Source organism: Bemisia tabaci, chromosome 10 (assembly GCF_918797505.1).
Source record: "Bemisia tabaci chromosome 10, PGI_BMITA_v3".
NCBI lineage: Eukaryota > Metazoa > Arthropoda > Insecta > Hemiptera > Aleyrodidae > Bemisia > Bemisia tabaci.
In genome coordinates this window covers 15,381,469-15,409,276 of record NC_092802.1, presented here as the reverse complement: position 1 = coordinate 15,409,276, position 27,808 = coordinate 15,381,469, and the positions used below count along the sequence as shown (strand labels likewise).

At 36.4% G+C, this 27,808-nt stretch overlaps 1 protein-coding gene across 1 annotated transcript; it reads right to left on the bottom strand.

Annotated features, from left to right (window-relative positions):
* Window positions 1–650: 650 nt before the first annotated feature.
* On the bottom strand, window positions 651–27,808 carry msk (importin-7 msk). The gene is given in 16 exon segments (XM_019052498.2): window positions 651–3,647; window positions 4,656–4,799; window positions 5,923–6,061; window positions 6,891–7,487; window positions 9,439–9,753; window positions 10,180–10,470; window positions 11,649–11,837; window positions 13,582–13,701; window positions 14,045–14,208; window positions 15,082–15,227; window positions 16,353–16,526; window positions 17,214–17,398; window positions 23,938–24,200; window positions 24,203–24,252; window positions 26,220–26,458; window positions 27,589–27,808. Coding segments are annotated over 16 exon segments (3,168 nt in total). The 5' UTR covers window positions 27,673–27,808; the 3' UTR covers window positions 651–3,579.

The window sequence follows — 27,808 nt, the reverse complement described above, 5'->3', positions numbered from 1 at the left end:
AGGCACTTAAGCCATAGCAGGGTGTCTACCGAACAGACCGGCCAAAAATCAGTACTTTTTCAGGACATCCCCATGAAATTCAGTACCTCCTCAACAGAAAAATTCAGTTCTTTTCCAGTACCTCCAGTTGACGAAATTCGACAAATTTCAAAAATTTGAATTTCTCGCTCAAATTTCGATAAAAGTGAAACAAATTCCGGACCTCCTTGTGGAATTTCCGCATTTTATCATTATTTTCGGACTGCCCTTAAAAAATCAGTGCTATTTCGGGAAATTCCGGACTTCTAGACACCCTGCATGGATATTATTTTTTGGTGACAAATCCGAGTGATCCCTCGCAAGGATCTATTTCCACAGTTAAATTAATGAATTTCACTCAAGTTTCGCAAAAAATGTCCTTCCTGCGAGGACTTCAATGCGACTTTGAAGACTCCCTTAAAGTCCCTCAATCACAATGCAAACCATGCACAGGACCTCACTAAGGAAAGGAGTGGGTAAGAATGTAACCCTTGCATCCTACTGCATAAAAATTAATGATAACGGTATACCTCTCTGCCTAAAAATGAGTGATGACAGTATGATATCCCTCAGCATAAAAATGAGTGATAACGGTGAGATGAGGACAAGATAGGTAAAAAATAAGGTTGAGGTACAAATGGAAAACTAGGTTTATTAAAAATAAAACTTCAAAGCTGGACTGCGTGAGTCCACAGACCACTTTTACAATGAGATACCGCAAGCCACTTGAAGGGTTGGTTAATTGGTAATTCATAATTACTTACAAAAAAAATAAATACGATAAAAAATAAAAACAGACTAATCAATAGGCGTATCCTTCCAGATAAGAAACAGCTTGGCATGTCTGTAATAGTTCAGTCTTAAAAAGAAAACCCGCACACTTTGGCATTGGATTTTATTCTGCCTACCAATTTAGAAAAATTTAAAACCGTTAATTACGGAGCGTTTAGCACACACTCGAATAAGTTAAAGTTTCAGCCCTGCTGACTGGGTCATTAAAACTTCATAGATAAATAAGAAAAAAATGACATTTTCGATTTGGAGAGAGGATAGTTCAAACAGTTAGTAAGTGAAAATACATGAAAGGATTGCAGACTACAATTCATAGTCTCTCGCATGAAGGAATGCATCTCGCTTATGCTGCTTCAGTATTCTTTCCTTTTTTTTAGAAAATCTTCACATGCACTTTTCTAAAATTGTTGGTGATTTTTTTCACCTTGTGGGAATTGACCGAAATTTTCAAGCTAATTTGTACGACGATTTTCCCTTGAAAAGCAGAAATGTCATAGACCACCTGACAGTAGAAATATTGAAACTGCGCAAACAAGATACATATTTTCCATTGTGCGATAGACAGTAAATTATTGACTCAATTTTACTGCGGAGACGAGGTCTATCACCGGTTTCTACTTGAAGTCACTGAATCAGTGACTGGCCCAAAAGTAGGATATCAGGGGCGTTTCCTAGTTAAATTTACATAGAATACCTATCTTGTATCCCTTGTCCGTTACGATTTGCTAGTTTTGAAAGCTTTCTTCCAAAAAAACACTTCAGAATCAGATCCTTACATGAGTATCATGAATTACCACTAGAGTTATACAGCCAATCGAGTGCTACATACGATTAAAACTGAATGTTGTTCGCTGAAAAAAGATTAAAATTTTAAATAGGCTGTAAAAAATTGACTGATATAGCAAATTGAGTGACAGCTCAAGTGAGAATATTGCCGGTGTTTCTGAGTCCCTTTGACCTGCTGATTACCGGCTCTTTGTCACAAGACTCAAGAACAATATTCGGGATTCCGGTGGCCCACTACCGACTCGACCATACTTAACTTCAAAAATCTAGTTTCGTATTAAAAGAACATAAGTAAGTAATGAGTGGACACTTGGACCGTTCACATTATCTTTAAAAAAATTGTATAAAGAAATAGATGGCCAAAAAATGAGCAAACCTCTAGCTGAAGAAGAGGATCTGATTCCACTAATGAAAATAGAGGGAAGATTATAGATGGGCGTATTCGGACGATATTTCTATGGATTCGAAAGTGTCAATGGTCTATTGTTAGGTTACATTAGGTACACATAGGTAACATTCTCGTTCTGTAATACCTCCCATATTTAACCTGTCACTTGAAAAAATAATCCTAGGAAGCATCCTTGCAAAAATCAGCAGAGCATAGCATCTTACATCGACGATCAATACAAGTGGAGAACTGAGTTCCAGTCCCAGAGGCGGGTTAATAGAATCACAGCACACAATTATAGGGCTACAGTAATAAATATTAGTTATCAAAGTAATCTCTCTCTTCGACCGAGCGCAGCAAGCATTATAGTAGAGTTTCAGACCAGCTCTTTTTGATTCAATCACAAAATTCAATAATGGTTCATTCATAAACTTTTGTCAAGAAATTATATGATCACTTTCTCTGAGGGAATCTTTCTCCATAAATACTTTTTGCGCAAAAATAAATTAGTAAAACTAAGGATTTTTGAGTCATTTCGGTCATCATTTCATACTATGAGAAGTTTGCTTGCATAATTTATTAGGAACCAATTTTCAACACTTTCTTTTTAATTGAGTTTTGATCCTAAGATGAGCTTAATTCGAAAATGGATCATTTAGGTTTTCAGAAAAGAATTTGTCTTTCCTTTCAAGATAAGGCTATTTTCATAATTGCCAATCATGAAATATGTTCACTATCAGAGTGTCGACGTTCAGACAATATTTTGAAGCACAAGTTACACACTTAAGAGGTAATATTATGGTGACTTTACTTTGATAGATTCGTTCACCGAATTTTGAAAGACTTTTGCAATTTAGAGTGCCTTTTTTAAATAATTAAACAGTTACTGAACTGTCTCAGGGGGAAAAATGCGTCAAGAGTTCACTTAACAGGTGTATTTCATCATTATCCCCTCTTTAGGTATTTCCTCATTATCTTCAAAGGTAATACGGTTCCCTCCTCCTCTGTTTCACCACAAATTCGGGTTTTTCGCTTACTGTAAAATCACTAATTTTCATCACCGAAACGAGTCTTACCACTATATTTTCTATTTTTCTTTCTCAACAAAACGGTTCATACGGTTGATCAAAGCAAGAATGGGGGTTTCGTACGAGATATAAAAAGAAACAAAGAAAAAAGAAAAAATGCATACGTCTGAGCCATTTTTGACGAAGTCATGATAGATAGCTTACGAAAACTTTTGCGCCAGAGTACACAAACCATTCAGACTACTAATTTGACTCAGCTGTGATTAAATATTCTTTTTCCCCTTTAAAAGGACATGGAAGGAGATGATAAAAATTTCAAACCAAATGGGAGTGGATTTTAAACTCTCCATTAAGCTCAATGCCTAATAACGTCATTTTCTCATTTATATTTGCGTCCATTACTCGAGTAATCTAGAAGTCAAATGGTTTGTGCAAGCAGCTAATGAACTGCAGGTCATAAGGTGCCCTGCGTAGACACATGCTTATTTACAAACATAGTTTTCAACAGTTAACAATAACATTTTAACATGTGATAATTTAAAAAACCTAAACTGCCAGCAGCTGACTTTACCTTCCCAGTGGCTGACCACCAAAATTGAAAGATGTTGGGACCGTTTGATTTACAAAACTGTATCCTGGAAAAACAAGGAGAAATAAAATTAAAAAACACTATAGTCAATTAAGTATGCATCAAACGTTTTAAAAAAACGGATATGTCAAAATATACTATTTTTTCTGAGACCAATGGTGCATGGATGAAGCCCCTTGTGACATGGTTGGGAGGCCCCTAATAGTTCATTGCCGATATTTTTCTAGACTTAGAATGGTATTTACGTCTGGAAATGATCCTTTCAAAGAATGAAATGTGATGATGTTATTTCCTACTCCCAACTATCGCCTATGAGAGAATGTCTTATAAATGATGAATGGAATCTTGACTGGGTCACGACTGGTTTCTGGCTCTTCCAAAAGAGCCAGAAACTGAAATCCATCCTCCCTTCAATCCCAAAGAAACCACGGTTCCTCCAAAATCGGTTTTGTCGCAAAAAGTTCTGCTATAACCAGTCTTCGGATCTAAAATCCCAGCCGTATGCAACTACCCCATTGAGGATATGCCTGATGTTAAAAAGACACAATTTGAAATAGTTTTCAGTCAAACCCAATTTAGAACCCATTCTGGAGAGCAAATGGAGGTGACTCAACAATTTTTCTGTAACACGTCGATTTCTCGGTTTTCTCAGTATTCCCTGACTGTAGCATCCCAGATTCCAGAGGGAAAACCTCATCAAGAATGAAGGACACTACGGAAAATCAGCATTTTGGTCCCTATTTTAAATTATCGATTTAATTAGACTCAATACGCATCTTCAGGTGTCTTCCTAATTGTTGTGGCTGGTGTTACTTCCAACAGTAAGAGACAGAAGGAGAAATTTACTTTTTTGAGTTTACTCCCATTGCAATTAATTGCAATACATCCCTTTGCGGGTATTTATCTTTTTCAGAAACAAGCACACATGGTTTTGAAGCACTGTCAACATTATGGCCTATTTTCAAAGCTTGAACAAAAGAAAAATACATTGAAACGTCAGGAAGACATTTCAAATATTGGATCCAGGTAACTTAACATAAGTCATGGGTCTCACCTCCGCTTTGTTCTATTCTTTTGCTTTCAGCTGCAGCTTTGCGCTGATCGGCTAAAGTCATAATTTCTTGAAGAGCCTTCTGTTGCTCAGTGCTAAGGTGGCTTGTCAGTGCTCCATACCATCCTGGGTCATTCTGTTGTAGGCCTGTAAACAGACAAAACTACTTAAAACACAGAATTGACAGCTGAAAAAGTGCAAAATCTAAGTGTAAAATGTAATCAAATGAGGCATGAGTTTTAAAACTAGGTCATTTCTCCTTCTTTATTTGCAGAATTGTGGTTGTCCCTATGCTACAAAGTTAAGTTCTCAGCAAGCCGATTATTCATTTGAGTCTGCGGCACCCATTTTTTAAATTCATTTCCTGAAAGTCGGAGCAAACGCAGCTTTAAACAAATTTTCAGATTTTTTATAACTCTAAATGACAAAGCAACCCTGTTTGGAAAATACCAAAAGTAGGACACATCTGAAACGATATTTTTGGCAAGTACTTGTAACAAGTCCAGCGGCCTGATCGTTGATATTTTGTATTTGTTGGGTGGACATACATGATATAGGTTAAAAGGTGGAGCATAATTGGTCGGCTATGTCTTATCACTGCTTTATCTTCTCTTTGTCAGGTGGAATAGACAACATGCGGTCAAAAACTTAGGAGGTGCCTTTAGCTTGTTGTGAGTTCCACCTGACATAGACACAATAAAGCAGCAATAGGACATACCTGACCAATAACGCTCCGCCTTTTAACCTATGTCATCTATGTCTACCCGACAAACACATTTTTCAACAATCAGGCTGCAGGCCAGGGGAATGACTTCTCCTGATTGGTCGAACTCATCTACAAGCATTGCCTTGCTACATCAACTCAACTGGCGGCTTTGGATTGGCTTTTTCTTCCATTAAAAATGATTTTTGATACTTCCCACACACTTTTTGGTTATTTCAAGAAATTTTGAACGGCATTTCAGAACATCATTTGGAATCAATGTTTTTCAGGATACAATATTAGGTTTACCAATTTTTTCCAAAACGCTGAGACAAGAGTCGGCTGTAGAATTAAAACAGCTGAATCTTATCATCCAAACCAACACTGATTTACTCCATCTTTGAAAACCTTGAAAGTATTCGAGGGAAAGGTTGAGGATAAAAAATTTTATTATGCTCTGACAAGTGAGTGGACTGGATCCACATATTATTAAATTTGACTAGGAGCTTTTGTAAATAGTTTAAACAATTAAATAAAGATTAATAAAAGTGCGCAATAATTACATACCCAAGAGAACTTCCTTAAACGTAACATATTCGTCAATTGCGTAGTCATCGGTATCTAAAGGAGTTGTGTAACTTTCTAAGGCAGTCTCTTCTGGAGGCGTGTAATCCTCATCATCTGAATCGTCGGAGTCATCATCACTCTGGCAAACAAAAATACGAACAGTTAACGTTGGGCAGATTAAGACAGTTTTTGAAAAATATATCTCCAGGAAATAAAAGCAGGAATATGTACTTAACATTTCATTGGTACCAAAAAAATAAATGCCGGAATAATTAACACTTCATTGACACCAAAATTAACTTCAAAACAAAATAACTTGGGTTACTCCTTACATCCACATTTCCTGTAACTACCTTCAGTTTTTCCTGTATTTTCCCGGCAGTGCTGGCAGAAACTAACTCTCTACACAGGAGCGAAACCGTCGCAGTGGAGAAACATGACCACTGCCAAGACTTCGGTCGCTGACAACTAAGAAAAGCTACCTTTGGCTTGTAAAAATCTTGTCAAACTTCACTATCACACAATATTATTCAACAAAATGGTAGGATAGTCTACTATTGCTGAAATGGATACGCTTTTCAAAAATATACTTCAATCACTTCATAAAAATATTTGACTGCTTCACATAATCAGATAAACAGTAATTTTTGGACGTAAAAACAAAAACAACCGTCATGAGAAATTCATCATAAAGTTGTTGATCGAAGAAATCAGTGAGTGCTATTAGCTGTGAAACAGGAGAACAGGTAGCTTTTGGTTTAAAACCTTCATCTAAGTAATTTTTTTCACTGAACTCTAATCCTTTAAAATTCCAGAGTTAATGCAAAATTTCCTCCGGGTATTCCTTGCATTACCCTTCACATTCAATATCCTGGAATTTACCGGTGGTAGAAACCCCAGCAGTATTAATCATTGTCACTAATTTATCCAGATAAGTCTCATTAGGAAGGAAAAACTAACTGGCTCACCATAATTGCCGTTGTGATATTCATATCCTTATCAGCTGCCGATTTATTGATTTTCTTCTCTAGTGTTTCTAAATACTGGTTACCCTCTTCATCTATTTCATCTTCGTCACTGGACAGGACTTCTACATAATCTGAGTCATCGTCTTCATCCAAATCTGAATCAGACTCCTCGTCTGACTCAGCATACTTTGCTGCGTAAGCCCTTTTCAATCCATCAAACAATAAGATTAACGATGGTACTATTTTATCCGCGCACTCATTCAGTGCTGGCGGCCGGTTGGGCGCCATTGCAAGGATTGTACAGAGCCCCAGAACGCACAGCTTGCGGTCATGGAGGCCAAGGAAGCAATCGGTGTCATGAATCCACTGCTTGATGAAATGTGATGCGATCGACTCGGTTGCAGGCATTGTTGCTTGGAGTGTGGCGAACGTCTCAAAGAGGAGCACTGGGTTGTAATAGAGCGCTGCGATGACAACCTGGAGGCACATTGTCCGCAGTTCAGAGGTCTTGACCTCGCGCATAAGACGCTGGAGGACTAGCTCTACAAAGGATGGGATGCATTGGTCGATTTTGCCTTTGCATTGGAGAATGATCACCTGCGCAAAAAGGAAAACATATATTGTTAGCGATATGATTAAAAATTGGGGGAAATGATTGAAATGTAATTAAATTTATGGAAGAGAGGTCTGAGATAAAAACTAGTTGAGTACATTCTTATAAATGAAGGGGATAGAAAGAGAGAAAAATAAGTAAAAATCTATGTATTGTAAAATGAAAGAACTGGAACCCAGAAAGAAGCTAGAGAGATATTAACAGTTAACTGTAAATAGCATATCTCATTTGCAATACCTCCAAACTCCACTCCTTCTTTTTAATTTTATCAGAGGAGAACAAATCAATACTAGCTTGAATTTTGCACAGAATATCCCTCACACTAAGATGAAAAATAAGTAGAGTTGGGCCGAAATGGATTTTTCGCATCATTCAATGTGGATACAGATATTGATTTTTTGTAACCGGCCAGAACCGAATACCGGATAAAGCGCCAAGGGCTAGACGGATCTGATTCTGATGTGCAGAAACACGCGGCCTTAAGGAATTAAGGATCACGTTGCGATCATATTAATTCGCAGAGAATGCACTTAGTTCTGGTAATTAATAACAAATTTCGGAAAGTTAGACAATTACCATGACAAGTCAAAGTGCACTGAAAAGCGTCAAATTATCACCAAAAATTTATCGCAATTTTCACAGCCAAAGAAGCACTATCCGGCAGGTTCAAAAACCGGATAGCGCAGTTATCCGGCCGGGTGCTGATACCCGCAAAAAAAGGAACCGGCCGAAGCCGGATAATCTGGCAATTTGGATAATCGCTGGATACCCGGCCCAACTCTAAAAATAAGAGAAGTTTTCAAAAAATAACATTGAGTATTTCCAAATTCAGAACTTTGAATTATGACAGAAAATCTACAGCTTAAAAAACCCAGATGCACATTTTTGCTGTTTCACAGTCAAAATGGATGTTACAGGATTCAAAAGAAAACCCAGAGCCCTGTAAGTTCTTGGAATGATTCAACAAGTGAATTCAGGTTCGAAATTTGAAGAGATGCTTGAATAAGAAATCATGATAAATGTTTCAGTAAAAATTTAACACTGCCTTTAATGTTGATGACAATGGGAACAGAAACTGAGATATAATATCGCAAGATTTCAAATTGAATCAATTTATTACTGAAATTGACCCAGAGTGCACCTTGCTTGAGTTCTGAGTTTATTTTTTTTCTTAGTTTTTAAGGCAATTAAGCAGTAGTTGAATGTCGTTATGCTGAAAGAAATTAAAAGAAAATGAATTAGATTAAAAGGAACTATGGGGATAGAGTTAGCATGCTACATGGTTCCCTCTGATTTAATTCATTTGCACAAAATTCCTTCTATCATGAGGGTAATCCCCTTCAGTACGGCCTCAACTTGGAGTCTTTTTTGCGCTTGAAGTTTCTTTAGACAGAATCAGAGAAACTATCCTTTCTCTCCCAAAATTTTACACAAATATTCATAGACTTCACGTCAATCGCTAATACCCGCCGCATGCAAGAGCAACATTCCTTGAATTCTTACATCCTGATTCTTGAAACTTAATTGCTTGAACCTTAACCCCTGCAACTCAGATCAAGGGGGAAAACTTTAGTATACACTGAGAACACATAAATGACATCAACGTGCTTTTTGAAATACAATACATCCAATAAAGGAGTGAACGTGCAGAACTTCGGCTTGCAAGAGATCTTTTAGTCTTTTCATTATTATTCTTCTTCTCCTTCTCCTCCTCCTTCTACGAACAACTAGGGCTCCAACCTGTTATTCAGAGAATCCAACACTAAGCACATTAAATCATACAAATATTATAAAATCCAAAGATTGTTAAAAAAATAGCAATAAAACGTTCAATCATCCTTAGCAATATGTCAATCATCCTTAATCTTTACAATTTTTTCATCAAGAAACAATTTTGAGACACGTACAATTGCTTCTACAATTCATCACACCTACCTCTAAAAGTTTTGCCGCATGGCACTCTGGATCCTCTCCGGCATCACTGCTCAGAACACTCTTGCAAATGTTGAACATGGCTAGGAGGTAGATCTCATTAGAAAGGAAAGCTTGCGTGTCTACAGTAATATAGTTGTGCAGTGAGGGCATCATGTCTAAGAAATAGTCGATTCCTTCATCTTCGAAAATTGAATACATAAGTTCTAGGACTTTCCACAAGTCTGGGGAGATGGCTTTGTTCGTGAGGACGAATACTAAGCAAAGGGCTTCTTCGTAGAATTCTTTCTGTTTCTGTGTAAATATACAAGCAACGACCTGCGAACAAAACAGAAAATAGGCATGATGTTTTTACTTTATACGGCAAAACGTGAGTGAATAAAACAATTTACTGAGTTGTGAAATACGTACACTGATTTTAAAATAAAAAAATACTGTGACACAATGTTCCGATTAAGATGATACGAAGTGGCAGGTGTTTTCTCATGGCAAACTATCTATTTTTCCAGATAGTTCAAAAAAAAATTCCGAAGATTTCACTTCTTCTAGGGCTTTTCAACTGGGAGATGGTTTTAAAAAAAGGCTTAGCAAGATGCTAAACATGGAACAATCAATTCAAGAACTTTTGAACGCATTTGGATAATTTTCTGAATATTCAAGGACTTCAAACTTTGAGGGTAAGAGTTCAAATGAAGAGAAAGAAAAAAAGATGTGAATGAATCGATGACTTAGATAAGCTCTTACCTGAATTACAATTGGTTCTAACTGCGACATGATGAGCTGATTGTTCTCCATCACATTCAACAAATTTTCTAGAGTGTTTAGTAGACCCATGATCATAATTGACTTCTCATCTGAGCCTTCTTCCGAATTTATAACCTGGAGCAGTGTTGTCACCATGTGCTGGCACATCTCAACGGCTATGGGGATCAGTCGCTCGTTATATGTGCAAACAATCTTGTGCATTACGTTTGTCAAATCGTCATTCTCTGTCACTCGGATGATTCGCAGAAGCTCCATCGTGATTTCCTTGATCTATTACGAGCACAAAAAGAGAAGAACAAAACCTTAATAAACATGAGGAGTCAAACTTCATAATAAAATAGTCTCAGGTAAAATATTTAGACTCAATCTATATCATCGCTTGCCTTCTCCCTTGGGGACGATGGAAAGGTAAAAAACTTGTACAGTTCATAAGGCCCCGAAACAGGAAAAATCAAGACACCTAAATTTCTCATTAATTTGTTTCATAGTGCCTGTTGGATTACAAAAATAATAGATAGTATTGTCTTTGCATAACAATAGTAAAAAATAAATAAATAAATAAATAAAAGCTCTCAGCACATTAATGCTTCTGTGACTCTTCAAACCACTTGTCTTCGATCAAATATGAATTTTAGCTTTGACTTTTCTGGACAACATTTTGATGTGGCTGAATTATGAAAACTTTATGAAGGGTGAGCCAAAATTCACTCGCAATGTAAATCAATTAGGTATCTCGCAGTTTTCTATCGTAAGTACATGCAGTAGTGATAAGTATGTTGCATTGTTTGCCTTAATGCGACTTCCTGAACCGGACTTGTGGGTTCAGAAAACTGGCCAATTTTGAAATTTGACCAAGGATTAATCAAGAAAACAAGTGGTAGCGACATTTAATATAAGCCAAAAATTTTTTTCCCTATTAAGTTTCCAAAAATGTAGAACAAGGTGGGATGGGTATCATATGAATATTTAAACTGGGGGAGCGCTGCCCATGAGGAGGGCTCCCTTCAAAATTATGGATGTGCCAAAAACTAGCACTCATTGACCTAGAGACCCCTCTGAAATTTTTTTTGATAATTGCATACTTTCCGCTCATCCTGTATGTACGGAGACTCCTTATAAAGTAATGTCACAGCAAAATTTCAACATTATTTTTAAACAGAAAAACGGAAGAAATTTAGTTGTTATATAATTTAGCAAGACTTCAAATTGAATCAATTTACAGACAAAATTGACACAGAGTGCATCTTGCTACGTCTGAAAGGTTTTGAACACAATTTATACCATTTTTTTTTTTTTTTTTTTTTGTAGAGATGGCAAATAAATTGAAGAGGGATAACAATCTTGAGGGAACAATTTTCATACAATCGTGCTGAAAAAAATTCCTGTTGCTAATAGGACTCTTCTTTAAAAAAAACCACTGTTGCTCCTCAATTTTACTGCTGTTTTACCTGGGGTTCGATCAACTTTTCACATTTGTCTTGAGAATTGAGGAACATCTGAAGAGCGATCGCAGCTTCAACTTTAACAGGAAGTTCTTCGTCCTTGAGAACCGCGTTGACCACAAGACGTGTTGCTTCTAAAATAGCTTCATCTTGCTTGAATTTGATTTCACTGAAGTAATGTAAAACCCAACATGCCTGAAAACCCATGAAAATCAAATTAGGATATAAATATAGCACTTTCAGGGAAGAAAACATGCAAAAAGTGGTTTGGGTTTCAACCTGTTGCATAAACTACTATAATTATGATCTCATAAGAATACATCAACAAAAGATTTCTGACTGTCAACAGCCGTAAAAAAATTGTTCTAATCATAGATCAAGGACTAGCAAAAGAGGAAAGATTTTTGCGATTTCTGGCGATCTTAAGTTTTAACAACAGTCGCCTATTACTTAGGAAAATAAATCCAATTCGATTGGATCATACAAAAACTAAACAAAAACAGAATAACATTCCTCAATTTCTATCAATTATTGTGGTTGCGATCTTCTATCAAGGATCAACAAAAGATTTCTGACTGTAAACAACCGTAAAGTAATTGTTACGATCATAGAGCCATAACACATTCTGCGGGTGGCCACTTCACGAGAGATAGCCGACATGCGTGACAGAATGATTGAATTCATTCGTTAACAAAATTCGAAATACCTTGGATTTCAATTTATTTTATACCTTGGTCTTAGGAAACAAACTGTACTTTTTGATCGGCGAATACTTCTTTAAAGACAAACATCATGATCAGAGACTCTGTTAAAACTGGAGTTAGATGTAAGGAATGCTTTCTGTGATTGGCAGTGGTTAGAAATTACTTTCTTAATAGCAAATTTTTTACAAATAGGTTTGACGGTATAAAGTCAATGATTTTCTGTGAAGCTCTTGAGCTTTATCATGAGATGTAAATCTCATCCCAATAGCTTGTATGCTTGATGAGTACAATCGCTCTATAGGAGCGCAGTCAGCTGTGCTAAAGTTGTAAATAAAAGTAATAAAGTTAAAATAAAATAGACTCATTCGCAAAGGTGAAAAAGAGGAACCCCAATTTTACTTTTCACAATAACTGCTGCACGCAAGATCTCATAACAAGTAATCATCAAAAAATGTATGACTGTCAACAGCCGTAAAATAATTGTTATAATCATAGATCAATCAATAGAAGGAAAAATATTTTATGCAATTCATTGCATCTCCAAAGTGAAAAAAAAAAGGCTCATTGGCGGGAAGAAACTGGAAACCTAATTCATCCTTTCCACCAGGTGATAATGAATAAGATGAAAACACAATCTGACCTATTTCAATGGCTGCTATACTTGAAATCTCATAACAAAGAGTCAACAACGTATTTCTGACTGTCAACAGCCGTAAAAAAATTGGTATAATCATGGATCAAGCATTAGCAATCTAAAAATTCCGACAATACTATTACATCAACAGGAAAAAGGAAACTATTGTTATTCACTCCATCGATTGTGAATAAATCATAAACTTAGAAATGATCCGTAAGGTGCCAAGAGTAACTTATGAAGAAGAGTAACAAATATTGTACAAGTAAATGAACTGCATTTAGCGGTAAGGAACTACTTTTAAAGGCTCATTTTAAAAACAACAAATGTACTGTCAGATTTCCAGAACAGATAGGTGCTTTGATGATATAGCCTGTATTATTACTTCCTTTTTGCAAAATGTAGTTCAAATGTGCCAGTAAATAGCAAATTTCTACCGACAAGCTGAGTCTTCTGATCAAGAGAAAACTTTCCAGCGACATTCTTCTGTCAATCTTACAGAAAACGGTTCTGTAGAGGAAAAAAGTAGGCAACTCGAATTTCTTGCTACAATGCTTATTGAATGGTTTAGAAATTCAAGAAAGAGAAAAAAGCTACTCACTCTAGCTCGCATGTGACCTTTGGGATTTGAGAACTCGGGGAAGACGTAACGTGCCAACATCTCATCCATTTTGTCCTTGTACATTGGTTTTTTCAGGAGGATATCAGCTATGGAACCAATCTGGAAAGGAAGAGGAAACAAGTTTAATTTTTTGTGCTTTGAAGTGAGGAAAATTAGAGTTATCTTCTTGTAAAGTCACGTTGAATAATGAAAATTTTGTTTTAATTGTTTTTATTTCTTTTTTGACATCCTCTTGTCATTGAAAATCTGTGTACGTGCATTGAACATTCACCACTGACTGGTAGTAAAGAGTACAATTCAAGCAATTTTCAAGCACTTACAAGGCCTTGAAAGGCTTTTGAAAATCAAGCATTTTTCAAGGCTGCTAGAATTATGATATAGCACAGACCTGACTTGAATAACTGTCTTTCCATCATGAATAAGAAAGATCAGGGATACTCACCATATGTAAGGCACCATCTTTCTGAGGAGCTCCGGCGTTAGGCGAGTTCAAAACTTCCAAAATTAAATCTATCGATTTTTGCAACATGTTCTTCCGTTTCTTGCAAGCTGAATGTAATAGTGTTTGCGCCGCCATTACAGGTGAGACAAAATCTTCAAATATATCTGATGGAAAAAAAAGATGGAAACAAAGTATTAACGTAAGGAACCAATTACGCAATAATCAGCAAAACTGACCTATTTTAGAATAAAAAAAATTAAGTTGAGTTCGTGATAACACATTGTCTGCAACCGCATTTCGGTACTAATTTGCTGCCAGACCGTGGAGACATACGAGAAACACCCCTCAGAAATTCGAAGCTGGCATGCTGATGTGACTCAGCTTATATAGGAGAATCTCCCTAAGGAGTGGCAGTTGTATTCAATGACATTTTGGCCCCTGCAGAACACATCAAGACCGATCAAATTGACCGACATGGCAGGCAAAATGTTAATGAACTTCCACCTCGAATACATCTTTGAGTACAAATTCATGCATGCATTGGAAACATTGCACACTGGGAATTTCTAATGCATACTTTCGGTGACTTTTTTGTTGCAATTACAGGTTTTCTATAATTTCTTTTTTTCCCAATTTCCGAGTCCCTTGACTTTTTCGGACCTTTGAACAAAACTTCCACTTGTATTTTCCGTCTTTTGATGATGCTGACTTTCTCTGAACTTGGGATGAAATTTCAACTTCCAGGGATTTAAATTGCAGAAAAAGGCACTCAGAAGTAGTTCGCATTCTCTTAGATGGCACCAAGTTCAATTTCTGAGCCGACACACTACTCGCAAAATTCATTGACTTTACCTAGAATGAGAATGAATTCTCTGACACTCTGAAGTTCCTGTAAATTTCTGTAATCCCAGCTTTTCCAGACCACCAGTAACCTTGAATTGCCCGTGCTTCCCTGGAAGCAAACGGATTCCTTCTCTAATCTTGGTAACCGAACCAGACCAAAACCAAACTTCCAAACTTTACTTTTCCGTTCTTACCAAACTTTAGTCGGATGTATTCATGTGGGTCGGCATGCCAAAGCTCATCATCAGCCTCCGAATAACAGAGGAGAGGAAAGACAATATCACGAATAATTGTAAACATATGGCACTTCAAGAATGACCATGAGTGGGCGTGAATGATTCTGCAACAAAAGAATGTCAAACAATTGAGAAAATTTTCAAAATAACACCCCTTACCTTCTGATTACGATCTGAAAAATAAGGAACTTGTCAGTCCAAGAATATGCTTGGTTGTAGAAAACACGTTGCGTTTCAGAACTTCTGACATCTTCATAAGTAAAGACAAATACTTGTTAACATTAAAATAAATTAATAAATAAATAATGAAGAGTTGCAAATGTTCCAGCAGAATTTTAACACCGCCTTCAACTTTGACAAAGGCAATGAGAACAGACAGCTGAGCACTTATGTTGCAAGATTTCAAATTGAATCAATTTATTGGCAAAATTGACACAGAGTGCACCTTGCTAATGTTTTGCCGGCATTAGTAAACTGATTTGATTTGAAAAGTTATTTAAGATGGCAGACTATCAAACAGAAATGATATTTTTCCTTGACAAAAATTCCAATCTTTCTATGAAGAATTAATTAATTGATTTTCCAATTTCCTGAGTACAGGACACATTTAAAAAAAAGCAGTGTTTATGTGTGAGTAAGCTCGATTGAATCTCTTAATTCGAAAACGACTCGTATCTGAGAAAATTTTTCAGGAGACAATAAAAACTGTGAAACAGCCAGAAAAGGAGTGTTTCTGCACAAAAAATGAACATCGTAAAAAAAACCGGAGTTGGATCGTATTCGAACTGAGGGATTTATTAACCCCACTGCTTGAAGACGTGCAGAGATCTTCCTTAACTGAGCATTGAATCATATCGAATGACGACAGTGCAAAACCATGTACCTCCATCTACGGCAGTTCTTCAAAATTTCTGCTCCTACTCTATTTTATTTAGACGAAACAAGCCAATTTCACGGCAGGTAAATTCATGAAGAATATTCTGATAATAAAATAGAGGAAGAATCGAGGAAGTTTTCAAGAAATTATGCTGACTAATTTTCCAAAAAAAAGTATGACAGGAAATCTGCAATGCCAAGAAAGGAGATATGAGGTTTCTTACTTTGGCCACCAATAGCATACCATTGCTGAAAGGCTGTAAAGAAACAGGGAGAAATAATTCACTTAACTTTATCAGGTTAGAGCGAAAATTGAAAAAAAGAAGAGGACACCAAAAACCAAGTATGCTTACCCTTGATCTACATAATTCAGGCACAACTGCATGACTCTGGGTGCTATGTAAATTTTTTGCCGGTACAATTCTAAAATTTTCAATAGGACTTCTAGAACTCCGACAGAGAAGGTTTTCAGGTACCACTGTGCGAATTCGTTATACTCCTTAGAAACATTGCCTGGACTGCCATACCTAAAAACAGAAATTCATTTTGTTGAATTATAATGCTGGAAAATAAAGAAAATTGGAAAATAATAGAAAAAATGGTAATTAATATTTTGAAAATCAAACAAGCATCATACAACTCCACCGAAGAAATGCCAGAGGGCGGTTCCGGTGTGTCAGCAACAGGCTGACAACAAGTCCCAGACGATCCATCTAATGAACCAAACTATATTTAAATGACTTTATTGTAAAATTTAATATATTTACGATACTAATTAGTATTTGTATTTATGTAATTGTATCTATAAAATAGACTGGTTAAATAAAAAAAAATTGTTGAATTTAAAGATTAAAATTGATTAATTAAATTATTAGACGGGTTTCAGTTCTTAAAGCTGATTGGACTTAAAATTACCTTCTTCAAAATTCATAAATGAAGTATTACCATGTTCCATGGCATCATCTAGTCGAAATCTCAAAGGGGGCAAATCAGGGGGTCTACCAAAACAGGCTGGCAAGAAATCAGTACTTTTTCAGTACATTCCCAAGCAAGTCTGAAAGTCTCTAGAAGAGTGCTGCTGCTGCTGTTAATCTTCAAGCAATTGAAATCATTAAAAAAGCATCATCGCATTGACAATTACTGATGAAAAACCTCAGATCTTTAGCTCTCAGAGGGCCCTACAAGAGAACTTAAATTGCTTTTTTGATGCTCACCTTTCAAACAACCTATGCAGAATATGAATGGCCCACTTTTTGCACTTCCACCATGGCAGTTCCGGGCGTTCGTCTTCATCCCGGCTGTTAACCTCTTCAGGGACGGGGGCTTCTAACACCCGTAGGAATACTTGCATCCAATTTGAAAGCACTGGCTTTGTAAGAAGATCCATAGGCAACACGTACTGAAAACAAACGAAGTTCAGAAATTAAGAGCGAACTGGATACATTAAGGTGTGAAACTGAGCAAACAGATTTCAAAATTCAACATAAAAAAACAAGTCTCTTCAAATTTGGAGTTTCTCGAATTATCAAGGATTTTAACTTAGAAATTTCCGGACTATTCCCTGACTTTCCAAAGAAGTTGAGAATGATAATTATCTTCGAGCTTTGCCAATAAAACAGATGGATGCAATTGAAATTACTTAAACTTTTTGATGAGACATGAAAATTTCAGAGGTGACTACAGAATTTCTTAAGTTAAGCCTAGTAAAATCTACCATCTTTCCCAAAAACTTGTTGATCAGTCTTAACAATTCAGAAACCCTTGTTTCTGTTCCTGTTTTCTGAATGCAAGGGAGAAAAAAATTATTTTTGATTGTTTGCTGTGGTTTATGGCTTTCATTACAGACTGAAAAATCTTAAAAACTTCACAGACATATGATGTTCATGTGCTGTTTACTTAAATGTAAGGTTAGAGGTTGCCACAATCACATTCTGCACTTTTGAACTTTTCTTAATTGTGATTAAATTTAAACTTAGGATGTGATACAAATGAGTTCTTTGACATATTTCACTTTGAATAAGCTTGAATTGTATTACTCTCAAGTTCTTATTGATTATCAGACATGCGCCATTGATCATAAATAATAATAAAAACAAGCCAGAAAAATTTGTTTTTCGTAAAATCTCAGTATGGATTTTTTTTTTTTTCGGGCAAAAAGAACTGACAACGTTTCATCATTGCACAATATCCTTACGTGATTAATCGATAAGGATCAGTTAAGGATCAATCGTTACTAATTCTAAAAATTTCCAGATTTTTATTTTCATTTTCTACAGATTCAAACCATTAAAGAAACAATACTGAGCAGTTTACCTATAAATACTGAAATTTGGGTGTCAATTTGGAAACACTGGAATAAATTTGTTCCTTCGTACTTAGAAGTGCCCATTTACCTACCAAGCAAGCTGATGGGAATATAAGAAAATGAGAAGCAGAGCTACAAAGAAAGACTGCACTTCATGAAACCATTCAACCATAAACAAGAGGTTTCAGGTTGGGTGGAACACTCAAATCAATAACATTAATGTAATGACATTCAAAAGGAATGCTGGCCAGTCACTTGTGCAAAGGGACAATGAAACATAATAGTCATTGAAATACTTCGTGAAACTTCAACTTTCGTATTATTGTTTTTCTTTCTCTTTCTTTTGAAAAGTGTTAATGTACTTAGTGATGACTCAAAATTGTCATGTGTTCGATACAGTTTCCATCATAATGAAAAACAATTTTGACATGTGCTATTTAAACTCTCAGTTGTTGACACTGCTTGAATGTTCACAAGAAAATAGAGGCTGAAAAGTACCTAATGGCATGTAATTAGAGAGCTTTTTAACTGGTGACACAGGTTACAGAGCTCGAGGTTTTTTCTAAAAAGAACAACTTCTCTGTTACTAGAACTTAACTTTTTTATTAACCACAGTGAGCATAAAAGCCTACTTGCTGGACTCAAATGCAACTTTTCTTAGAGAGGAAAAAAACAGAGAATTCGATGTTTCTGAGATCAATGAGATAAAATGAAGGAAGTTTTTCTTCCCTTCTGTAGGCTACGAAAATAATCCATATCAGTGAAACGAGAACACCAAGAAACAATCATCATTTACAGCAATAAATGTTGAAAACCAATATTTAAACAATTTTAGGATGGTTCGCATTTGTTTGGTTTGGTGTGAGAAAAGGAAAGTTATGGAAGCCTTTAAAAAAAACAGGGAAAGTTAGAGTACCAAAGTTATTCTTCAATAAGAGATACCATTGAATATTTTAAGACTGATTTTGGGAAGATGAAAAATATTCACGCTCACTGAACCAATAAGAATAATAAAAATGGACAACAAAGCTATGTCAAGTACATTGAGGGCATGTAAGATCTTTGGCATGACCCCCATTAATATGAAAACTCACAAAGTAGAGCGAGCCGCAATGACATATTCAATAATTGTTGCCATAATTATCCTCGCACTGGGACTGAACGAAAACAATAATATCTATAATTTGATGGTATCCAGGACAAAAAAAACTGAAAGAATGAAGTATGAAATCCTGCTTACTGAGACATTGGTCACTCTGTCTCTTTCACTACTGACACACGTGACAATGATCTCACGGGGTAAATGCATTCGGCCTTTGATGAGTTTGATCGCAATCGTGAACCAGAACCTTAAAAACCACTTCAACACAACCGTACATGACATTTCGAAGTTCGAGAGTTATCAGATTCTACTCATTTCCCTTGTTCTGGCATACAATTTAATCCTACTGCTCTTTCTGTCAAAACATGCTTTGCACTCCGTTGTATACGCTACACTTTGTTCTACGAATCTACTGACACTGATACAGTACAGAGCTTTTTTGACTGTGAGTAAAGGTCAGTACTCTGCTCTCAACAGATACTTAGGACGGTTTGTGCCTTCATCAAGGAATGAGAACAGACTGCCTCACAGACCACGCACTCTATTCACAGATATTTGGCGCCCAAAAATCAACTGTAGGAATGTGCAAGAGGTTCAGTACATGCACATTTTGATGCGCGAGATATCAACACAAATCAATGACTTATTCTCTTTACCAATTTTGCTCATAATAACAGAGACAATGTCAGTGCTGATAATCAATGTGACACGCTTCACGTTTTTTGTCTTGGGATCAAAACAACAGGGTTTTGAGTTGGTGATGAAGGCTTGTCAAACGTTTTCCAGTATTTTGAAAGTTTTCTTGATCGGAATTTTCACCCACACGATGGAGAGGACAGTTAAAGAGGTAAGCACATTTCTTCTTAGTTTAATATTGGCATATTTTTTCTTAAAAAAAAAATAGTTTCGTAGTTGGATAACCTTCAGACAATCCTCAGCTTTCAAGGCATGAACTAATGATAATTTAAAAACAACCATTCAGAATTTTGAAAAGGAAGTACATAAATTTAAGGGGACAAAGATCATTCTTCATAAGAAACAAAAAATAAATTCGAATTAGAAAAATATTAAAGATACATTGATTTGAAAAAAAAAGAAGAAAAAATTTAAAGCACTCATATAGGAAACTTATGAGTAATTTTCATGAAATTCCTTGACTTAGCCCTAATTCCCTAAGCTGATTAAGTTCTTTGAAATTCTGGGATTTTAGACCAGTAGACACACCATTATGTAACATCATTACTACAGCTCTAAAAATTCTTGCCTTATTCGGTTCTCCTTCTGTTTTTCTGTTCCACAGGCAAACGAAATTGTAAATTCTATACATGATATATCAAGAAAAGAGAAAAATCCAGCAGTTAAACTGAATGTGAGTGAATAATTAACCTTTGCTAGGTATTTGTAAAATCATGGTTCATAATTTTGTATTGAACTAAGTGTAAAGAACCCCGCACCATCTTTATGGTAAATCCCCCCAGTAAAACCTGATGAAACTTTGATATATTGCTCAGCTAGTCATTCTGATCAAAAGCTCTCATGGGCCCAAAGAGATCCCATGTGCGCTTTTCGAGATATACCCGTTTTATGTGCGTAAATCGAGGTTTCGCCGGCCGGACCATTGTGCGGCCGGCGAAACCTCGATTTACGCACATAAAACGGCAAATATCTCGAAAACCGCAAATGGGATCTCTTTGGGCCCATGAGAGCTTTTGATCAGATTGACTAGCTGAGCAACATATCAAAGTTTCATCAGGTTTTACTGGGGGGGGGGGGGGGGGGGATTTCCCACAAGGATGGTGCAGGATTCTTTACATTGCATTAAAATTGAAAAGTTGAACCTTCAATTTAAGGATAACTTACGGAGCCTTTCATTAAAAAAAGAAAAGAAAATATCTTTGTACCGAGGAACTTCTAGAATATTGCATCAAACATATTTACGTGTTTCAATTCACTGTAAGTAGGGACTCTTTTTTAATAGGAAGAAATTATTGGTTCTTTCCTAACATTCTACACAAATTCCCTGATTTTTTCAGTGGAAGATCCTCCAATTTGACCTCAGTTTTCTTGGTGTGTTAGTTGTTTAGTTTAATGAGGTTTCACAAATAAAAGAGGAGAAGAAGAAAAAAAAAGGAGCGAATACTTTTCTGTTTTTGTTTTAAATATTTTTCGCCTGTTTAGCCATACTTTCTGATTAGATCCAATTTTATATTGTTCCTTTCCTATTGTGTCAATATGAGGCATTGGAGAAAGACCACTTCTTTGTTTCGAAGATGATGTGTATTTTTGAAAAAAAACTTCTATCCATTTCATTACACAAGTTGTCCTACTTTATCAAGTTGTCTATGTATCAATTTTTTTCAGTTGAAACGATTTATTTTTGATTTGTGGCATCATCAAGTTCAATTTACAGCAGTCAAATTTTTGGTCCTGGACTACAGCTTAATAAAATCGGTGAGTGAAAAGCTCAGACAATTTTACCATTGGACAAAAAATTGCTCTGACTAAAAAAGGAACTCAAAGAATGTTCATTTACATTTAAGAGAGCAATGGGACATTTTCTAGGATATCTTGTACTCTCTTACACAGTGTCTACCAACTCAACAATAAAAAATTGCCTCACTTTTCACAAGGACGATGGACCATTAGACAGGTACAAGTTAAACATTCTGATACATGTTTCTTGACCAAAACTTTACGCAGAACACTATTTGTGCAACAAAAATTACTGGAATCGACTCCTAACCAGTATATTAATATTTCTTGATGCGTGAATTCAATCCTCCTGCTCATGAAAACACAATGGTCTACATAAGTTAGGAGGCAAACTAAACGTTACCGTGACAGTCTCTGCATAAAAAAATATGCAACCTAATCTTGACGCTTTGGCTCAGCTATAGAAAATTGTTTACATTTTGAACAATGAAGGGTGAGGAATAAACAATGTTTGAGAGGCCGCCAAAATTATCGCGATTGACTCGTAAGTTGGTATTCTACAGGCAATATAGAAAATTCGTTAATCATTTCATATTTGAATCACTGGTTATTGTGAATTCTTCAGTGGCAAATCTAAATTTAAACGTGGGCAAATATATAAAATTACGACATTAATTCTAAGTTAGGAATTGATTTCATTAATTTTTGATGCAGGAATTTTGTTCTGCATGAAATTCTGGCTGAGAAATATGAATCAGAATGCTTAAATTTGTACCTTGTCTAGGGGTCCATTGAAACCTACAGAACTGAAAGAAAAATTTTAGGCATTATTTTCACTGAAAGTGATAGAAATATGCGAACTTCTTTGATTCATTTATACTTCGATGATGAAACTTCTTCAAAAATAAATGAATGATCCAAAAATAAGAAATAAAATCCTATACACCTGCTTAAAGGCTGACAAAATTATTGTGTGAAATTTTCAGATGCTGGTTGTTGCAATAACATACACTGTGATACTAGTTCAATTTCAACAAATGGAGATCACAAACGATAAGGTCATGAATATGACAGGGGGTTGGTGGAACTGGACCTTTGATAATGTAACACAGAGATGGACCTTCAAAAATCTTACACGTGGCTAGAGTTTCAACATTGACGACGCTTCAAGTATTCTGGGCATGAAACTCAGGAAGAAAAAAAAACTGTTTCATATGTAAATGCCCGCAGGCTCAATGAAGAATGGTCAAATCCATAATTTATTGTTTTAATTTAGTGCCATGGTATGCGGAGGCTAGGCTTTACCTCTAAACCGACAAAGAATTTATTGCAATCTCAGCAAAATTTGTAAAAAATTACAAGCCCATGAGCTGCTGAGGTCATATATCTAGTTATGCATCATTTTCTGACTTAGAAGTCATAATTTCTTTGCACAACCTTCATAAAACCATCTGAATTGATATGTTAACCAATTGAGTAATTCGAGACAATTCAGAGATTGATGAACCTGTGCATTACAATAACTAGAGCTTAGTTTCACACAAATTTTCTTCTTCTGATCCGAGATACCCTTAAAATGGGGGGGGGGGGGGGGAGCAGGAAAATTATTCAGTTATAAAATATGCCAAAATCACTTCAGTGCTCGATTTGACTTGCGGTTAAGTTCTCAGGTTTTTCTGTAAGCAGGAAGCAGAGTGCAAAAAATGCTACTTTTTCCTTATTCACTTTTGAAATAAAATTTCAAAAAAACTCAGCATTTACTTACGATTTTTGTGACATTTTTTCAACTTTGTCAAAAATGCAGTCAAGAAAATTTGTACCCCTGCTAAACATTCTTAAGTTCCTTGACTTACTTAAACCTAAAAATTCTCACTTTACAGCGATTCAAATTATGAAAAAAGGCACTCCAAAGTTTATTTCACTCACTGGAATGGTACCAGCTGAAGTACCTAAGCCGAGTCTACTCACAAAATTCCCTGACTTTTCTGGATGGCGGTATGCGCCTTGACTTTCCAAGTTTTCTGGACTGCCTGAGCCTCTGAGAAAGAAGAGTGAACACAATTTATTAGTTTGTTGTACCAAATGTAAATGTACTTACTTGCGTCAAGGCGAAGAAAACTTTTAAGATTTGTTTTTGAAGAAGCACCGACTGCTCTGACTGGTCTGGTAACAGCCGAGAGATGAGCTCTAAATTGTACGGTAGGAGGAGGTTCATTGCTTCATTTAGTGGAGCCCTTTCATCCATCTTCTTGAATTCAAAATTTTTGACCAACTGATACAAGCACAACAAAGCCCCGATCCAACCATTTGGATCAGGATTCTGCAAGTAGATGCTGATTTTGTCAACTATTTGTGTCCACCTCCCGGGAAATCATGCTTTACAATTTGGCTAACACACACGGCCAGCTGAGAACTGAAATAGGAAAACAAAAAATCAGTTTTAGTACAAAAATCTGTTTCTTCTATTATCAGGGTTCCCACAGAATGAAGAAAATGCAATTCTCTGACTTCCTTGTCACATTTTAGTGAAATTCCTTGCCAATTGAAGACACGCTGGATGGTTAAAAAGACATAATTTCAGATCTTTTTCACGCAAAATCTATTGCTTGAAATGTCAAACCTTGTCTAGAAAGCAAATAGAGTTAACTGAACAATTTTTCCCTGACATTTCCGTCATTTTCCCTGACTTTGTAAAATTCCTTGACGTTTCCCTGACTTTGTAAAATTCCCTGATGTTTCCGTTTTCCCTGACTGTGGCAACCGTGTATACTGCCTGGTCACAAATGTTTTGACTTGGTTTTCAGTTTTAGGTCAAGGAACAGACTTTCGTTTTCTCCTAAGTTACTTGGACCGATTAAGGTTAGGGGTGTTGGCTGTCCCTTACAGGATGGTGGGTGGTTTTAGGAAAGGCATTCCAGGACCATCTTTCATTTTTTCTCTCCTGGTCGCAGGCTGGTTCATAAATGGAATGACCTTCCTTTAGAGCAGCAAAACGGTATGGATACACCTTACATCAAGTTCTTTCATGAGGGCTTTACATATTTATAAATAGTTATTTTGTCATGTGATTTTGTTGTAATGTTATCTTTTAATTTGTTGTTTTGTTGAATTATATTGTTGCAAGTTGTAATTTAAACGCTTGTTTTCTTATAGGGTGGGTTTTTGACCCATTTATTGTTGTGATAAATAAATAAATGATAGAGTCAAGAGCAGCAACAATTAAGTTACAAACGACCAATTAGCTTCTCAAGACTTTCTGCAATGATACTGGAATCCTGCAGCCTTCTTATCATCAGTTTTTAGATACTGAAACTGATGTAGTTGTAGTTCTTACTAAAACTCTGCGCGAATTGGGGGGCAATGAGTTCTATCAATGGAACACACTGAGTTGTAATGGATTGTTAACCATCTCAAATTTGAGCAAGTCTAAATCACTTTCATTAGTCCCAAGACATTCAAAATTTTGGGAAAAATTCTGCTTCTCCTAAACTGAGCAAAAAGCAGACTGATCGGCAGAAATTCTTGTGTCCTCACATACTCCATTGGCGAGATATTTTTTTCTTTGAAATGGAGTTGCATTTTTGGTGACTCTGTAAGTCTATTTCTCAGCTGACATTTGGTTAGATGAAAAACAGAGAAATGCGGGCAGTCTCATTTTTACATACTGTTTAAAGATTTAAAAAAAGTTCTGCAGTAGCCTTATTATTTAGCATGATCGAAGTATGTCACTTTGTACTGCTCTCTTAGATATACCTCATTTTACAAAAAAGTGAAAACTGTCCACCATCAACTACTTACTTCATGGTTTTTTTAGGAAAACAACCAAATGAGAAAAATAAATGCTCATGACTGGACTTGATACTACATGAACTGCATTTTGCAAAAAGGAACAAAGACCATTCCAATGTCGCTAAGATGGTGCAACTTTTTTTTACCTTTCAATACAAACTCACAACCTAAACAAGTTTTGTCTTAACTTCCAGAAGCTATAAAGTCAAGACGAAAATTACCGGTGTAATTTGAATTTTTCGCATGATTTCAGTAATGTTATTGCAAAGAATTGAAGTTGCACGATCCTAGCAATACTGGAATGCTCTTGGTTCCTTCTTTCAAAAACAATCCATATACGAAATAGACTTTTAAGATAATTTCTCTTGTCTTTCCATAACACTATTCCAAACTCCCACTTGGGAGTTTAGACTCTTGTCTTTCCATTACACTATTCCAAACTCCCACTTGGGAGTTTAGAAATAAAGTAAACTGACAGAGATTATGTCAACAAAGCGCAGGAAGAGTAATCTTATCAGTCAATCATACCTACTTATTATTACCAGATGATAAAAAAGATTATCTGCGTTAAAGACAGGAATAAGATGTTACCGAATCAATTCCGGGGCATGGACAACAGCATCAATGATAGCATCTCTGATCATCGCTCTGTCCTGTTCATGGATTGTGAATGGTAGCGTCACTTGGCCAGGCTCTACTTCCTTTTCGGCCCAACTCATGTTGATCATGTTTTTCAAGTAGATCACCCCAGCTTGACGTATGGGTATCTCAACATCATTCATCATTACAACTTGCAGAAGAGATGGTGCGAATCCAATTATTTTATTGATCTGAAGGCAAATAAAAAAAGTACCAGATTAGTAATTGTTTTCCTGAAAATTCTGGAACAAATTAAAAAAAATGTTGAAAAACTCAAGAGATGTGAGGTTAGAGCTCGCGCATTGTCTGTTGAGACTAAGGTCACAGTATTATTTCCGTCACCACTCGTCAGTGTGCCATCTAACTGCATGCATTAACCTGTTGAGTGGTGCTAATTCAGAGCTAATCAGAGATTGACATTCGTCTCAACATCCGATGCACGAGCCTCTGTGTAACCCGACTATGAAGAGGGGTTTCCAATGAGCAAAGGACAGGCTGACTCTTGGCTAACGACTTAGTCATAGACAAAGTAGGTTGTTCATAATGCAGATGCATGATGTGTCTAGATCAGTGGTTGACTGCGGCTCACTGGTACCTCAAGAATTTGAGCCATCTAAAGTAGGATAAGACTAAAATCAATGAGCAGTTAATTGACTGGGCATTTAAGATAGACAATGTCCCTTAAGGCTGTTCTAATGTCAGAGGTTTCGCCTTGGAGGTGGTCCCAATTGAACCACAGCACTCCACAACATCCAATCATGCCTCATTCACAAAGACTGACCGCTGCTCTACTATCAATGTTTCAAAAGTATGACCCTCAAGCTAAAAATTAGAATGAATGTTGACTTTCAAACAGAAACTCAACGAATTGAGTGAGCTCCTGGCAAAAATCCGAATTTGAAGGCAACCCATGCAATGTTCCATGCTAGTCTGCGTTCGATGATGAACATGAGTTCAGACTAAGTACCTTCAGCGAAGAATGCTCTTGACCTGGTCATCAAAAAAGATTATCACATTGGAAGCAGCCTTCTGACTCAAAAGGTACTAGACCTGAGCATACCACAAAGAGTGACCATGATGCTTTCGTGCACATGGGTACAAACTCATGTTTCGAACGAAGCTTTTCTCGTCTCGATTAGTCTAACTAGCTCATCAGCCGAGGTCATTAACCATGATTCGAGACCGGTTTTGAAAGCGTCAAAAGTTCGTAAACAAGGCTTCAAATTCTTGGGAGAAACAACGGTGAGGCTGCATAGAGTTGTGAGGAGGCAAGGTAAACTATTAACCATGCTGAGGCCTAAAAAGGGAGCATGCTGGGTACCTGATTTAGCTGCTCCTCGGCGAGCTCACGTTCGTTCGGCTCGATCGTGGCTTTCAGAAGCTCGATAAGCTTCCGCGTGTCCATTTTCACTAAAGGTGTAAGTGATCACAACGTGCGGAAAGATAATAAGTAAATTAATGAATTTTATCACGTGACACTACATGGACAACAATGGCGCGAGATGTGGCATGAAATCAGAGAGGATGGGAGGTTAGAGGGC